General features: G+C 34.9%; 1 protein-coding gene across 1 annotated transcript; it reads left to right on the top strand.

Moving 5' to 3' along the window:
* Positions 1 to 15,762: 15,762 nt before the first annotated feature.
* On the top strand, positions 15,763 to 16,267 carry LOC126690006 (2-oxoisovalerate dehydrogenase subunit alpha 2, mitochondrial-like). The gene is made up of 2 exons (XM_050385153.1): positions 15,763 to 15,891; positions 16,025 to 16,267. The coding sequence occupies exons 1-2, from the start codon at positions 15,763 to 15,765 to the stop codon at positions 16,265 to 16,267; spliced, it is 372 nt and encodes a 123-aa protein (XP_050241110.1).
* The last annotated feature ends 1,592 nt before the right edge of the window (positions 16,268 to 17,859 follow it).

The following is a 17,859-nucleotide window of genomic DNA, read 5'->3' as shown; positions in this document are numbered from 1 at the left end:
GGCTTCTTCTCTTCTCTCTTATATATCCATGTACAAAAAGCAATCTTGTGCTCAAAATATATACATATATATTTATACAAAAAAAAAAAATACAAAAGTATCTTGTATGCTTTAAAAATATAATTGCAAATGTGTTTCTTGGAGATGTGGGAGTTATAGGTCATGCCTCAAAGGTGATAGTCTCCATCAAACAATTATAATTATGATGAGAATATTTATGATTTTCCTATAACAATTTTTCACATTTTGTGGCACATATGCTCATTTTCAAATGTTTTCACACACTTCACGCAAGTTTTTGTTACACTTGTTACATGTCAAGAAGTTGTGTGATCTGGCCATCTAAAGTTGCTCTTGTACTAGTGTGAGTGTGTTTGTGTGTGTGTATATATATATTTATGTTTTTGCTTTAAAATTAATTGGAGTATTTTGGAGTTTTGAGTTGAGTTTTTTCATTCATATTTTTAACTCTTTTTAATCAAGGTTGGTTGTTGGTGTTGAGTTTTTTATTATTTTTATTTATTTATTATTTTTTTACTGCATATGTTTTCACATTGCACTTGCATGAAAACTATTTCTCTGCTCCTCGATACCTCTCGATTCCTAGCCAATATAGTGCCAAAATCTTTTTGAGTATCTGTTTACTTGACTCATGTGCTGATCTATCGAGGTCTTTTCAACACATCTCTCAACACATATTGATCTATCGAGAGTTAATGAAGCTCAATACCTAGCTTGAATCCTCTTGATCTATTGAGATGATGAAATTTCCGATGAGCCTGCAATGTCTTATTCTAAGTGGCTATTGTTTGTGGGTTTGTTAAACCTAATAGGAGAGCCTATTTAAAGACCCATTATGCTCCTATTTAAATAAGGTGATGAAGACATAACCAAATAGCTTCTCAATTCTTCATAAGGTTTTCATATTGAAACTCTGGCCTCCATATTTTGAACCTATGAGTTTAGAAAACACAATAAAGAGATTTTACTGCGACTCTTGTGCACCTTTGAATTCTATACCAAGCAAAGTTTTTGGTACCAACAATTGAAAATTTTATTGGTGTTTTTGAGTGAAACTGTTGCAAATCAACTACAACAATCAAAATGGTTGTTGTGGAGTTAGTCATGTTGTGAGATTTGTGTAAAGGAGTTAACCACATACTAGAATTCGTGAAAAGGAGAAGTATCTACAAGAACAAGTTTAATTGGATATTAGAGTAAATGTTCAACTATTGGTTGGTATTTTGGGATAAACCAATGGGCTAAAATTTCTTATACTTGTAACTGCTTCTTTTTTTATTAGTGGATTCTTTGGGAGCGGTGACCTAAAATTTACCCGGTAAGGTTTTTGTCTGCGAAAACTTTCCCCATTGTGATTAAATCTCCACGTCAAATTTAATTTTAGATGCACTTAATTTAGTTTGGAGTTTTGATTATGCCTTCACGTAATTTGCATGTAATTTGAATAATTAATCAACTTGAATAATTTTTTTTTTGAGAAAAGAGTAATACTTATTAGAATACAAAAATATGAAAGTAGTATATAATGTTTTTTAAACAAGCTTATATTATATTACATAATTAGAGTACCACTACAAAAAGGTCTAACCTTTGTAGTAGTAGACGGGGGTAATATATTATAAGCCTATTTTAAAAACTCTGTATACTACTTTCGTGTTTGTGTGTTCTAAGAAGTATTACTGTTTCCTCAAAAAAGAAAAAGAAAAAAAATAAGAAGATTTTTATCCCACATTGGTTGTGTGTTAGAGTTTTAGTTCTTAATCAACTTGAGTAATTGAATTAATTAACCGGGGTTAATTTATAACCCAACATATTGTACCATGAATTTAATTAATGGGAGTCAATATTATGTGAAAGGAAGAAATATTATTCTCTTAATGTTAAATAATAATTACTCGTTATAAAGTGACCTAATTTTAGAAGGGAAAAAAAAGTTGTAGGATTGAAAAAGGTTAACTGTATTACTTTGATTAAATCAAATTAAATGAAAAACTGACTGATAAATACTTTAAATGTAATTAATGTCTTTAAAACCAATGTGTTGTAAATTGAAGGAGTTTTTGTTATTGTTTCACAACTCAATAACTTTTACTAATTTGACACGTTCAAAATCTTGCTATTGGATTATACATTTTTTTTTTTAATAAACAAAGGTATTCAAACCTCTTGCCAGTATCTTAGGACTAACCCTAAGCGATTTCTCCCTGTAATAACTCAGTGTTTATGGGACGAAGGGATTTCACATGCCTAAGGTCTCATTGTCCTTAACTTGCAACTCAATTTTTTTGTTAATTGGATATTATTTACTATTTAATTAATAACTTATGTTTTGTGTTTAAAAATTAAAAAAAAAAATTTTAATTTAAACATTTTATAGATAAAATGGTTATTGGTGTCTAATTATCTTGAAATTTTACACCTATGGTGACAATAAAAGGTAATGTAATCCAAAAAATGACCATCTAATATAAAATTATTGAATGATGTAACACTAACAAAAATTACATTGGATATAGCTTGAATCCAATAAAAGTGACAGGAAATGTTTATTCATTTACCATTTTATTAAAAAATGTACTCCTTCTTTACTAGCAGTTGAGTATTAAATTAATACCACCAAAATTTAATTCAAGTGGTACCTCCCCAAATCATTAGTGCATGGGGGTTGAAGTGGGGGAAGAGGGGGTTAGCTGTTATTTCTAAACAATATCGAAAAAGAAAAAGGAAAAAAAATAGCCTAGTATTATTAATAATAATAATATCTAATTCAAAGAGGAATGATCAATTTAATATAGGGAAAAGTTAACAAATGCCTTAAAGGTATTGATTTAGGAAATAATTTTTTTTTAAAAAAGTTAGGAAAGAAGAAAAAAAGAAATTAATTCTTTTTATAACTTTTTATATTTATGATAAAAGTAATATTAAAAACTTTTCTAAAATGATTTATCAACAAAAGCCCTATGAGTATTTGTTAACACAACCCATTAATAAATTATGCACTTCTCCCTCATTGTTCTTCTTGCAAAGGGAGTGTGAAACTGTGAATGGGTGATTCTTTGGTTATGTAAAATCTTTCTTTGTTTATTACTATGAATTAAAAAAAATAAATAAATAAATAAAAACTTTGTTTGTTTTGATGGGCTTTGCTCTAGTTAAGTACTTTCCAAAACAACCCTTGAGAGTTTTCCTTGTTAACTGACAAATTTAACAAAACACAGAAACACATACACGCTCTCTCCCCATCTTCACTCAAGTTCCTACTGGCTTTCTGTCTACGACCATCAAGAAGTATTTTCCATTATCTTAAGACCTTTTCTATCTTTTATTACAATCTAACGAGTACATGTTACACCTATAAGAAAGTTTGTTCCTCACCTATATTCATGTTTAAGGCCTTTCGTACTTTTTATAATTTTCTTTATGGAAAAAAAAAATGTATAGCTTGTCTTCTGCATAAAATTAAAAAGTTGTTAGACCCAGAATATAAATCAGATAGGTATGATATTTTGTGTCATTCCTCTGTGCAAACTTACTTTTGTTTGTATAGAATACCTGTGATGAACCAAATATTGCAACAGTACCATCCTATAAGGCACAACTTCATCTCGCAGGGCATTGAGACTTCCTTTAAGTTTTAAAATTACTTACGTGTTTTTAAAAGTTATATTAAGCTATATTTTGTTACCAATACATGCAAGGCAAACTGTCTGAATTCTACAGATGAAAAAAATTGTGCATGTCACCCAGTATTAATAGCCAATGGAGACAATAAAGAAATATTCCAAGTGCCTAACCTTTGGATGCTTCCTCTACCATATACAGCAGTCTTAAGGCATCCCCATAACACAATTCTCCAGTAACAGTTGAAATTTGAAAAAAGAAATATTTTACAATCCAATTGCAAAATTTAACAATTTCAAAAGACACAAAATAACTATCTTGAGTTAAAGCCATGTTCAAGAAAATGTTAATGTCTGTTAGAAATACTAAATGAATAGTATTGTATTTCACAAGTCATAAAGTATACATGAGTGCTTTATATAGGAGGTAGAGTATGTAGTACAAGTATGTGTGCTATACAAGTAAACAAGGTGGGCCTAAAGCCCACAACCTATTACATGTTAATAGCCCCCCTCAAACTCAAGATGGGTGTAAGACCAACTTGAGGTTATCAACCAAAGCACGAAGGCATCCCTTAGGATGTGACTTGGTGAAGATATTTGTAAGTTGATCTTTAGAAGAGACCGAGAACAACTTGAGAGCACCATGGACAAGATGATAATGAATAAAATAACAATCGATCTCAATGTGTTTAGTCCATTCATGGAAGAGATCATTGTGAGCAATATGAATGACACTCTAGTTGTCACAACAAAGAGGAATAGCAGAGGATGTGGACGCACCTAAGTCCTTAAGAAGCCATCGTAGCGAAAGGAGCTCAGATGTGGTATCAGTAAGGGCACAATATTCTGCTCCTGTATTGGAGCGGGTCACAGGGGTTTGTTTCTTTTTTCACCAAGAAATTAGAGAAGAACCAATAAGAAAGCAATAACTAGTGGTGGACTTGTGAACAGTAGGATCTCCTACCCAATCAGCATCAGAGAATGTACGGAGAACAAGAGGAGACTGAGCAGAGTAGAAAAGGCCATGGAAGAGAATGCCTTTCAAGTATCGAAGAATGCGCTAAACAGCAGCATAATGAGTCGATCGTGGAGCAGACAAATACTGGCTCACCTGGTGAATAACATAGGAAATGTCCAGACAAGTGACAATGAGATAAACTAGACTGCCAACCAATCGTCTGTTGGAGTGGTGACCCCTACAAAGCCTTTCGCCATGCACACGCTGGTATACGTGACGGTGGCTCCAAACGGTCTAGATTTAGGTTTTAGGGATTAAGAGAGGGATTAGACAATGGTTCCCCCCCCCCTAGGGAGTCAGATGCGCATTAAGTTCAACTCGAGTGTTAATAGTATTGCTATCAATGAGTCCAGCTTGAGACAAAAGTTCAGAAGCATACTTGGCTTGAGTAATATAAAGACCATATGTGGAATGAGTAATTTCAAGACCCAAGAAGTAGCTGAGATGTCCAAGATTTTTCATCTCAAATTTCTGACTGAGAAAATCTTTGAGTTCTTGAACGCCATTAAGGTTATCACCAGTTGTGATCATATCATCCACATATAGGAGAAGCAAAATGGTGCCTTTGTCGGTGTGACGAAGAAATAAGGCAGAATTATAAGGACTGGCAGTATAACCCAAACAAAAGATGGTGGAGTTGAACTTGGCAAACCAAGCTCTTAGAGCTTATTTAAGGCCATAAAGTGCATGTCGAAGGTAAAAAACCTTGTTTGATTCAATAGAGAGACCAGGAGGAGATTGCATATAAACTTCTTCACTTAAATCCCCATTAAGGAAGGCTATCTGAAAAAGATCCTATTTACTGGCAGCAACAACAGTTAAGAGGGCACGAACAGATGAGATACGAGCAACCGGAGCAAAGGTCTCTTCATAATGAATCCTATACTCCTATGTAAAACCTTTTGCAACAAGACAAGCCTTATAGATCCATCAGAGTGAGTCTTAATCTTGTAGATCCACTTACAACCAACCATAGACTGTCTAAGAGGGAGAGTAACCAAATCCCAAGTATCGTTTTTGGATAATGCATCAAGTTCCTCTTTCATTACAATTTGCCATAAAGGGTCAGTGGAGGCCTTACGATAGGCGTGAGACTCGTGTAGTGTAGCAAGGGCAGTGTAACAATGATAGTCAAGTAAATGTGCAAGAATGGATCTTACCCGAATTGAGTGACGAGGTGGAATGTCTTGTAGAAGATCTTTAGGCAGAGCAGGAGTAGGGGACCCAGGCTCAAAGAGAGGTAGCTCATCATCGACCTGTTCATTTAAGGGTGATCCAGGAGAAGTATCAAAAATATTTGGTGGTTGGATAGAGAAGTCCAAAAGAGGATTGAGAGTATTTATAGAAGGAAGATATGACTCGTCTAGAAAGATTTCTAAAACAGATGAGGTAGTCAGGGAAGAACGGAAATGAGAGAGTTCAACAAAGGAGTGGTGTTTCCAAAAAACAACATTACGGGAAACATGAAGACGACAAGAGACAAGATCATAACACCGATACCCCTTTTGAGTTTCGCTATAGCAAAGGAAACAACAAAGTCTGGATCGAGGCTCAAGTTTGCTGTGCTCATGAGGCTGAAGAAGAACGAAACAGGCAGAATCAAAGGAGTGTAGGTGATGATAGTTAGGGGGAGACCCAAAAAGGCACTCATATGGAGTTTGATTATGGATGACAGTGCTTGGAATGCGATTAATAGCATGAAGAGCAGCTTCCCCCCAAAATGAGGCAGGAACTTCAGCAAAGAAAAGAAGAGCATGAACAATATCAAGAATATGACAAAATTTTCGTTCGGATCGACCATTTTGTTGAGAGGTACCTAGACAAGTTAGGTGATGTATAGTGCCATAGGAATGCAACAAAGCTTAAATACCATATTGAGTATATTTAAGAGCATTATTAGATCGAAAAATGTTGATACGCGTGGAAAATTGTGTTTCAACCATTTTTACAAAGTTACTGTAGATTGGTAATAATTCAGAATGAGATTTCATAGGAAAAATCCAACTATTACAAAAATAATCATTAAAGACAACAAAATATCGAGATCCACCAATACTAGTAATAGGAGAAGATCCCCAAACATTAGAATGAAGTAACTCAAAAATATTATTAGAGATAGGTTCACTATCATTGAAAGGCAAAGCTAACCGTTTTCCTAATTGACATGAAATACAATAAAAATTGACTTTGGACACAGAACCTAATAGACCCCTAGAAGCTAACTATTATACCCGAGAAGAGGGTGCATTACTAAGACGAGAATGCCAAAGTGTGAGAGAAGGTAAGGAAGAAACTGTAGTGGCTGTAGTAGCAACAAAAATAGGAGCAACTAGTGAAAAATGAAGGTTGTCCATGGGAAACATATGCCTAACTCTAGGACTAGTTCCAAGCTCTTGCCCTGTACTTAGATTCTGCACAATACACCCAAAATAGTAAAAAATAAGGCAATATCCTAGTTCAGCTAATTTTCCCCATAGAGCATAAATAATAGGATAGGTCAGGTATATGGAAGACCCCAAGAACTGAGAGGTTAGAAGTCGAAACAAAACCTAGACTATTACCATGCATGGTAGAACCGTCAGCTATATGAATATTAAGAGGACAGTGCAGGGTCAAGTTTGGAAAATAATGACAAGTGAGATGTCATGTGATTGCAATAGGCAGAATCAAAAGGCCAAGAATGAGACTTACCAGGTAAAACTAAGAGAGCAGTGGAAAGAGATGCATTACTAGCCATATGAATAGCCTGAGCTATGATGCCCTGTAGTTCAGTGGAGGAGAGGTTGATAGTTAAGGGTCATCAAATAGCCCATGACCCATGGGCTGGTCGAGTAGCCCGCTAGCCCGCCAGGCTAATGGGTAGCCCAACCCGGTAATATTGAAGCCCGTGGGTAGCCCAATAGCCCAATGGGACAAGCTATGGGTTGGTTTCTTTACCCATGGGCACCCAGTGGCTCGGTCCGTTAGCCCAACCCATTAGCCCGAACTGTTAGCTTGACTCATTGTCCAAAATTCATAACAAAATAATTTGGGGGTTGGGGTGGGGGGGTGGGGGGTGGTGAGGGATTAAACTTTAGACATTATAAAAACTTTAAGACCACACACCTAACCACGAAATACTTGGAGTGATTGTGATACAATATACTTAATAAATATATATATATATATATATTTTTTGGTATTAGTCTAATAGCTTTGATTTTTAAAACTAAGTTACTAAGATGACCGTTGCCCTCTGACCTCTGTGCCTCTGGAAAGAAAGTCATTCTTTCATTTGATAAATTTCAATTCTTTCCTTACAAGTTACAATTATAGAAGAAATTCCTTTAAAAAAATAATAATAATAAAATAAAACTTACCGTTGGAAGAAAATCTTTCCTTTAAGAATTGATATTTGATTCTTCAAATATTTCCTTTAAGAATGCCTACCGTTTGAACAAAAGTCAGTTTTTTTTTTTTTTTTTTTTTTTTTTTTTTTTTTTTTTTTTTTTTAAGTATCGAATCTATAAATACCTAACACATTTCTCTCATTTTACTCACAAAAAATCCCTCAAAGTCAAACTCTCCCTAGACTATTCTCAATTTTTCTTCTCTTATTATTTTTGTCCTCTTATAGTTATATACTCTATAGAATAATAGTATTATATTTTTAATAGTTATATTTATACAATTACAAGTATCAAATAATCAAATTCTTCAAGTTGGAGGCTTGAGCATCCAATTGCATTTGAAAATCAACTTCTTCAAATTGGAGAGGAATTGTGGAAGCTATTTGTCTCAAAATTCGATTGATTAGGTAACATCTTTTCATAACTTTTATTATATACTTGCTGTCTCATTATTGGTATACATTATTTTGTTTAGTTTTCAAAATTTTAAAATGACTCATAGAAATGATCACATCATACTAGATGATCTAGATGAGCAAGGGCAACATTTTGAGTCAATTGGTTCCCCTACATCCCTAGTTTCCCCTATATCTAATGTACCAACTTATAATAATACTACACTGGGCTAAAATCCAAGTTTTACTAATAAAAAATTAAAAAGTGAAGTTTGGAAAATTTTTGATAGAGTAGAGAGGATAAAACAAGATGGAACAAAAGAAATATATGTAGCAAATGTGGTGACGAGTTGGCTGGTGGCCCAAGTGTAGGGACTAACCATTTAAAACGTCATATGTTAAATAGTTGTAAGCAAAAAAATCAAATGGATATTAGAGATTTTTAACAATTAGAAAAAGATAAGGAGGGAAATTTAACTACATTTATTTACACTGATGCAAATGCACGTAATGAAGTAGTAGAACATCTTGTTAGAGCTGAACACCCATTTACATTTGTTGAAAAACATGATTTTACAGGAATGGTGCAATGTGGTTTTACTCCACAATATAAAGGATTTTCTGCATCCACCGCAAAAAGAGATATTATGAAGAGTTTTAAATTTTATAAAGAAAAATTAAAAAGTATTTTGCATGCATATAGTGGTAGATTTTGTTTAACTTCTAACCTGTGGACATCAAGAAATAAATTACGTTTTCTCTCTTTAACTATTTATTATATTGATTCTAATTGGAATTTAAATGAAAGAATAATATCATTTAAAATGTTGGAATCTCCACACACAGGATATAATATTGCAAATCTTATTAGTGAGGAACTTCAATATTGGGGGATTACTGATAAAATATTTTCAATAACACTTGATAATGCAACAAATAATGATACGGCAGAGATGTTTTTAAAAGAAAAATTAAGCTTACCTTTATATGGTACATTATTTCGAATACGTTGTTGTGCACATATTTTAAATACAATTGTTCAAGATGGTTTATCAAATTTATCCTCATCTATTGAAAAAAAGAAAAGATATTGTTCGTAATATTAATAGTTCTCAAGCAAGATATGAATTGTATATAAAATGTTGTATGGAATTGAAAAGAAACAAAAATATATATAAATATTGATGTGCCTCATAGGTGGATCTACTTATCTTCTTTTGGATTCAACAATAAAATATAAAGATATTTTAAATTTATTTTATTCTCATCTTTCTCAAAATTCACATTGTCCTCTAGAAAAAATTGAAGAACATGATTGGATGTTAGCAGAACTTGTAAGAGACTTTTTAAAGGTTTTTGATGATTCAACAAAAAAAATTTGTGGTGTATATTATCCAACATCTTGTAGAGTTATAATTCAATTGACTCACATTTGTGCAAAATTTTCAAAATTTTATGGGCAAACTTTTGGAATATTTGATGAAACGTTAGATTTAATGAGACAAAATTTTGACAAATATTGGGGAGATATTCCTTTGATTTTTGGAATGGCTATTATTCTTGATCCTAGATTTAAGATTGAAGAGTTGGTTTTTTTTAAGAAATAATTTATAATGATGAAGTTGAAAAAATTCAAAAGACCATACAATCATTTCAAAATTCAATGACACAATTATTTGATTATTATGGAAATGCTTATAAGAATTTTGAAATTGGTGCCCAAACACAAACAAGAAGCTCTTTGTCCTCTACTAGTTTTCTAGGTGACCAAGAAGAACAAAATGCTTATCACCTGGTTAAAAGAAGAAGAGAACAAGCATCTTCAGTAACATCAGGTGGGTTATTAGAATTTCAACGTTATTTAAATCAACCTTTACTTGAAATTGATGAAGAAGGATCATTTGATTTATTGGACTGGTGGAAAACAAATCAAAGGAAGTATCCCATACTTTCCATTATGGCTCATGAAATATTATCAATTCCTATTTCCATGGTAGCATTGGAAGCATCTTTTTTTGCAGGTGGTAGAGTTGTATCTGACAAGAGATGTGGTCTTAGTCCCGAGACTGTTGAGGCACTTGTGTGCTTAAAGGATTGGAACTTAGCAGACACAAGACGACAAGAAGTAGAACAAGAAGCCAAATTAGCAAAGGCATTTGAGCAATTGAAGTTAGAAAGGCCTGAGTAGATGCCAAGAAGTCCACGACATGACCAACAATCCACCACTTGAAGATAATGCTTGGCAAATAGTTATAAAATTTATGTAACAAGTTTTTCAATTTTTTCTTAGATAAAATTATTTGATGTTTCAACACAAATAGATTGGGAATTGCAAATGATAGACAAGTGTGTGGGTGCCAACCTAGTTGGGATGTACACATTTTGTAGTGATGCAACTATTTTCACTCTAATATATTCATGAAAATTTCAATGTACTTATTTATTCTTATCAATACAAGTTAATTAATCTTATTTTAGTACCTTTTTAAGATGTATTTCTTAGTACTTTTTTTAATAGAATCTTTTTAGTATATTTAATTGTTCAATTTGATCATTTGTAATAATATATAATTATAAATTTTTTGGTTAAATTTTTATAAGCCCATTGAAGACCCATTAGAAATGCCCATGGTAGTCCATTAAACCCACCTCACTAGCCTAGCCCGCTAAAGCCCAAATGGGCATTGCCCGTGGGTGGGGCCATGGGCTAGGGTTTTTCCATCCAACTCAGGCCGACCCAATCCATTGACTAGTCAACAACTTGTTAAGCCTAGCCCATTAGACCTATGGGCCAAGTAAAAATAGGTCGGGTCGGGCCGGCCCATTGACGAAGCCTATTGATAGTGGATCCAGAAGACAGGGACTCAGTTGAGACGGAAGACATTGTCGAAGTAGACTCAATACTAGCAACAATAGCAGTAGATTTGTTACAATGGTAACAAGTCTTAATAGTGTGGTCAGAACGCTTGCAATAGTTGCAAAACTTTTTGTTGGACTACTTGCAACAATTGCTAGAGCTAGAGGCCTTAAACCCTAATTGCGGAGGTTGCTTTGTGGGGGAAGCAAAGGGAGCAATAGCCAGAATATTAAGCTTATTCTGGGCTTGAAGGGTTGCAAGACGAGCTTCTTCTCCAACCAATTCATTTACAGCAGTATCAAGAGAGGGAAAAGGACTGTGATTAAAAAGCTAACCTCGGATGGGCTTATAGTCAATGTTAAGTGACATCAGGGATTCACAGAGACGAAATTCATCTCGAACAGTAGCATATTGCTGAGCATCCTTCGAGCATGCCCAACTTGGATCAGAAAGGTCAATTTGGTCTAAAATGAAGCAAAGCTGATCATAGTAGTCATTGATAGATTGCCTTGGTTCTTGCTTGAGTTGATGCAACTCAACCACTAACTAATATTTTATGGATCCGTGAGAAGTGGAGTATATTTTGGCCAACATATCCCATGCAGATTTTGCATCATTAAAGCTGTCCAACATATTGGAGATGGAGGAAATGAAGGTATTCCGGATCTAGGTGAGGATCATGTGGTTATAACTATCCTATTCAACCATGCGACTGATGAATGCAGTATCTTCTTCAGCTACCCCCTTGACAGGAATAGTGATTGTACTAGCACAATATTGCTAGAGCATGCTACCTTTAAGAAAACTACGCATAGCTTGAAACTAATATAAGTAATTATTATTCCCCTCCAATATAGCATTAATAGGGCGAGGAAGAAAAATATCATTTTTATCCATTTAGAGGCAAAATATGCAAAAATAGACTGCAAAAATAAAATCTACGCAAAAAACTAGGTACGAAGCACTTAGATAGGAAAAAAGTCAACGGTCAAACTCACGTCAAAGTCAACGCCTAAGTCAAGTCAATGGTTAAGGTCAGCGGTCAACAGTGATGACATTAGCAGGATGACGTTAGCAGGATGATGTAATTGCTGACTAATGTTGGCATGGTAGATGACGTAAGCATATGACGTCAGTTAGGGTTGACGTGACAATAATGACTTCACAACTGATGTCAGCTTGGGTAGCATGTGAAGGTGTGTGAGGGCTCCAATGGTTATGAGAGCTCCACGACTGAGTAGACTAGGGAAAGACAATCACAATGGTACTTGCAAAAAATTATCGAAGCAAGATTCATAGTGGAGATGGCAACGACAATGGTCTTTGTGGTGTGGGGCTCCTTAACGACAGTAGTTGCAGGTTCGGAACCTAAGGATGACGGCTGAGAGACGTCAGAGGTTCAACAGTGAGTGGCTGCGATGGTTGCTATGACAACGGAAGCGATGAGAGTGGAGTAACATCAAGAGAGACAAGACTGCTAAGAGTAAGGTTAGAGTAGTGGCTTTGATACCATGTTAAAAATACTGAATGAATAGTATTGTATTTCACAAATCATAAAGTATACATGAGTGCCTTTATATAGAAGGCAGAGTATGTGGTACAAGTATGTGTGCTATACAAGTAAAAAATGTGGGCCTAAAGCTCAAACCTATTACATGTTAACAACGTCTATCTCTAATAGTATAATATTCGACCATTTAACTAATACCCATTCCTCATATTACCCATTCCTAATACCCATCCTCCAATAGCATATATGTGTGTATATATATATATATATATACATATATATATATATTAGGATAAGTTAATCAACTACCCATTCCTCAGATTACATAATACACCCACCATAAATTACTTCAAAAATTTTACTAACTAAACAAAACTAAAACCACTGTAAATTACTTCAAAATTTTATAAGTTAAATATCTTATGCCTATGGCTTCAAACCCAAAAATCCACAATAAGTAAAATCAAAACTAAGAACCAGTAGAAGATATACCAATAAGAATTATACGCAAAAAAAGAAGAAAAAGCATGATACCCATGTGAAATTTACAAATCTATCAACTCTATTAAACCTAAAGCCACCACGAACGCCAAATTTTGACACGCACCCACAATCGGGCATCAGACCCATCCTCAATGGACAAAATTTCACATGGGTTTCGATCGGGATGAATAAATTTTGGGGGAAAATTGAAACGTACGTGAAATGGGTTTCGATTGGTGTTGTTGGAAAGGCCTTTTTCCTTGCGTCGGTGAAGTCGACGAACAAACTCTCCTCTTTATTGGAAATGGTTCAATGAGAGACAAACGATTCCTACAAATAGAGAGAGGATTGATGAGAGAGAAAGAGAGAGAGGATCGATGAGAGAGAGAGAGAGAGAGAGAGAGAGAGAGAGAGAGAGAGCCTACTGATCAATGAGGGAGGCCGAGAGGCGTGAGGTCTGTGGGAGGCTGAGAGCTTTTTTTTTTTTTTTTTTTTGAGAAGGTGGGAAGTTGAAAGGCTGAAAGGTCTGTGTGTATTGGGTTTTGTTTAGATTAAATTTTAAAAATATTGAAAAAAAAAAAATTTGAATGCACTGAAAATTGGGCATGGGCATCGCCAAAAAAATCGAGAATGTGCTATTATTTTTAACAAGAGCAAGACTTAAATACAGTACCTAAGTGCTGTTCTTTAGGTTTTTCTTTTAAGATTTTGCCATGTCGATTTTTTCTCATGGGATGAAAGTGTGTTTTTTAGTTAAGTAGCCACATAGTTAAATCTTAAGAGGAGAACCTAAGGAACAACGCTTAAGGTACTGTACCTAAGTTTTATTCTTTTAACAATAGGTGACGAAAAATTATTCCGTTACCGAAAATACCTAAATCTTTATATTGGGTGACGAATTTAGAATTTCGTTACCCAAGGTAGGTCTTTGGTGATGCAAATATTTCGTCTCCCTAGGTTTGTGTTTTTTTTTCATGATCTATAGTGATGAAATAAATATTTCGTCACTAATTTGAACATCTTTAGTGATGAAATATTGATTTCGTCACCTATTTAAACTATTTGGTGACAAAATCTTCTTTTCCTCATCGAATGCTAACATTTAGTGACAAAATTGTTTATTCTCACTAGATTTCGTCACCATAGCCCACTTTTGTTGTAATGCTTCTTTGTATACTTTAACCCATCAGCATCATTAAAAACCTCTATTTACAGCTCCCGCTACTCAAAATCTAAGGGACCCCTTTGTAAAGTTCTGTAATACGGCAAACCTTCTCTCCACTCGTCATTTTCAATCTGCTAAAGTCGAAAAACAATGGGATTCTCTCAATCATGCAAATCATAATCAGCTCAGCTGCAATGCACTTTATTTAAAATGAAGAAATACACATGTCAATAAATCACTGGTTGCAGAACTTTTGAGTTTCCTTGGAAAGTTTTAAAAAATAATAATAGTAAATAAATAAATTTGTGCAACAGATTGTGAAGCTTTCTACATCTTCCTAGAACTGAAACTTTTTGTTGACCTTTGGTGTTACGTTGTATCATGAATGGCCAAGATGCAGTTTGGTTGCCCCATGTATGGTCAAGTATGTAGGAATTTTCAAGGCTAATGCAGATATACATTATACACTAATTTCATTATCAAGTAATTCAGTAAATTAGGAATGTGTTATGAAATGAAAATTTTCATGTTTACTCAACATAATTGTGCCATATGGCATGAATTAAAAAAAAAAAAAAAAAGAAAAAAATCGTTTTATGATTTCATGTGCATATATATATTTGAGTATTTCTGAAAGCAAGATGGAGAACGAATGACTTCTTATGATGATGCTTATTTGAGTATAGATAAGAGGCACAAGCATCATCAGAGACTTAACAAGACACTCTACAGGCCAGTAAAAAATTTATTCTTAAACTGCTACAAAAGTACCCTTGAATGTCTAGACAAGGCGTCATGCATTTTTTTCTTTTATTTTAAACTTCACTCTTTACCTTATTTTATCAACTATTTTATAAAATTGTGTGTGTGTGTTTCATACTCATTCAGGTCCCTTTTGTTGCAGGTCATAGATTTCCCAAGAGGAAAGGTTGCATTTACCCCTGAGATGAGGTCCACATCTGAATCACCTGCGGAGCGGGCACACTACTACTGTGCCCTTAGTGACAATGGGCAGCTGATTATGACCGGCAAATTTAAAAAGGTATTACACCTTTACAAGTAATTTTTTAAAATTTATTTATGGGTGATACTAATGGGTGCCTTTAAAGTAATGGTTAATAATTTATCTTAGTAAAGTTTTGATACTACTTTTATGAGAAATGGAAAAAAACTGTTAAAACATTAATTATTTTTTATTATTTTCCTATAAAATTTTTATTTAAATGGATTATTAACCATTGTCCTAAGGACAATTATTAGCATTTCTCCTTATTTATTTATTTAACGTATCGTTGCAAACCATGGATTTTGTTTTCTATGAAGCACAAAGGCAAGGAAGAATTTCCTTTTATGCAACTACAAATGGAGAAGAGGCCATTAACATTGCATCAGCAGCAGCACTCACCATCGATGACCTTGTCTTCCCTCAGGTTACAAGTATATGCATGAAATACGTACTTGTGTTACTATTCTTCAAAGCAGTATATAATCACCAAAATTTCAATCCCTTGGCCACGAGTGAGATTGAGAATAATGCAAGAAGAAAATTTTTATGCTGTGCAGTACTACAGGGAACTAGGGGTTCTATCATGGCGTGGTTTCTCCCTCCAAGAATTTGCAAACCAATGTTTGGAAACAAAGATGATTAATGGAAAAGGGAGGCAGATGCCTATCCATTCTGGGTATAACAAGCACAATTTCTTCACTGTAGCAGTAACAATTGCGCAAGTTATATACTGTTTATATCGTGGTGTTTTCATGTACAAGGACACAGCCAGAATTACAAGATTGGAGGGGCCAAAGTAATGGTCATAGACTCATTATGAAGTGTGACCATAGGGGAGGTATATAAATTCCAACCCCCTCCCTGCGTGCGCCTCCCTTTAAAAACACACACAAAGTGAGTGGGTGGGAGGGTAAAACTACAACTTTGACAAAGTTTGGGGGCCGTGACCAAAGTTGCCAAACTAGGCCTGTTCAGCAACCAACCGCCACCGATATTACCGCACCTCACCACACCTCACTGCTTGACTCAAAGCTTCACTGCAGGTGTCCGACGTGGTGGACAATAGTGTTTTCCAAGAACCGAGGCTAACAAGTGCAGTGAGTGGTGGTGAGTTTTGCCCACCAATGAGAACCGCACCGCACTGCCTATATATATATATATATATATATATATATGTTTCAGTGGGATAAAGAGCGCCTTAGAGAAGAAGATGACGAGAGGAGACTAAGAGAGATAGAGAGGCACTGTTGAATCTGAAGGAGGAAGAAGAACACGTTAAATAGGGTTAGGTAATGTGATATAAAATGATGTTGTTTTTGTATTTTATTTTTTAAAATTTATGATTCTAAAACGATGTCATTTTGGACTTTAAAAAAAAATCAAAATTATGGAACGATGTCGTTTTATCCTAGGTTAAATTTCTAATTTCTCATTTATATCACTCTCCCTCTCTCTCTCATCACAGCCTCTCTCTCTCTCTCTCTCTCTCTCTCTCTCTCTCTCTCTCTCTCTCTCTCTCTCTCTCTCCCCAGTCTTCGCCATTCACTGCCATCATCCTCTGCTACTCAATGCCATTATTCTTCAAGTGTCTTCCTCTCCTCTTTCTTCTTTGTCCTAGCTATTCATTAGAAGTTCGTAGAGTTTTGATGGTGAATGCTTAAGACTATTATGCTTCTCCTTCTTTCTACTAAGTATGTGAATTCATTTGATGCTTAGGGGTTGTTTGGTTTTCAAAAAACCATCACTCTTCACTCCTCACTCAATTTTTGTCACTCCTCACTCCTCACTCATCACTTAAAATACCCCGATTTTCTAAACCCCACACATTTGGCACATATTTTCAATTTCTCATCACTCAAATTTTTCTACTTTTGTGAGACCCATGCCTGACTCCTCACTCATAGCTTTCTGTTAGCCCATTCATGGAACCCTTAGAACCCCACCATTTTTCTTCACTTCTCATTTCCCCTTCCCCCTTCAGCCTTGTTATTCTCTCAAAACACAAACCCGAACCCATAAAAATAGAAGAAGCTCCCTCGCCAATCACCACCGTCCGTCACCAGGGCCACTTCACCCATCTCTCCGACGTGTACCGGTGGTGTGATCTCCTCCATTGTGACCCAGTGGTGCTGACGAGCATAAAGAAACGTGACCCATTTCCCCATTTTGTCATGGATGATCTCCTTCGACCTAAGACGGCGCTACCTCATCCCTTTTTGTACTCTCTCAACTTGTTTCTTTATCTGATTTGTGTGTTTGGCATTTGGGTTTGTTGTTTGGTTGGTGAGAAAATAATAAAGGAGAAGTTTTGTTTAAGTTTAAGTTTGTAAGGTTGAATTTATTCAACCATCTAATTGGCTTTATTCCGTGCCAAATTTGCTTGTAATTCAGC

This window comes from Quercus robur, chromosome 6, assembly GCF_932294415.1.
Source record: "Quercus robur chromosome 6, dhQueRobu3.1, whole genome shotgun sequence".
Classification (NCBI taxonomy): Eukaryota; Viridiplantae; Streptophyta; class Magnoliopsida; order Fagales; family Fagaceae; genus Quercus; species Quercus robur.
The sequence above is the reverse complement of the archived record's forward strand: the minus strand, read 5'-3'. Positions and strand labels throughout refer to the sequence as shown.

What these genes read in the sequence shown, in the direction of transcription:
- LOC126690006 (XM_050385153.1), top strand. Translation starts at nt 15,763, where the DNA reads ATGGATTTTGTTTTCTATGAAGCACAAAGGCAAGGAAGAATTTCCTTT. An exon ending in ATGACCTTGTCTTCCCTCAG is followed by an intron (nt 15,892 to 16,024) that starts GTTACAAGTATA and finishes TATGCTGTGCAG; the next exon opens with TACTACAGGGAACTAGGGGT.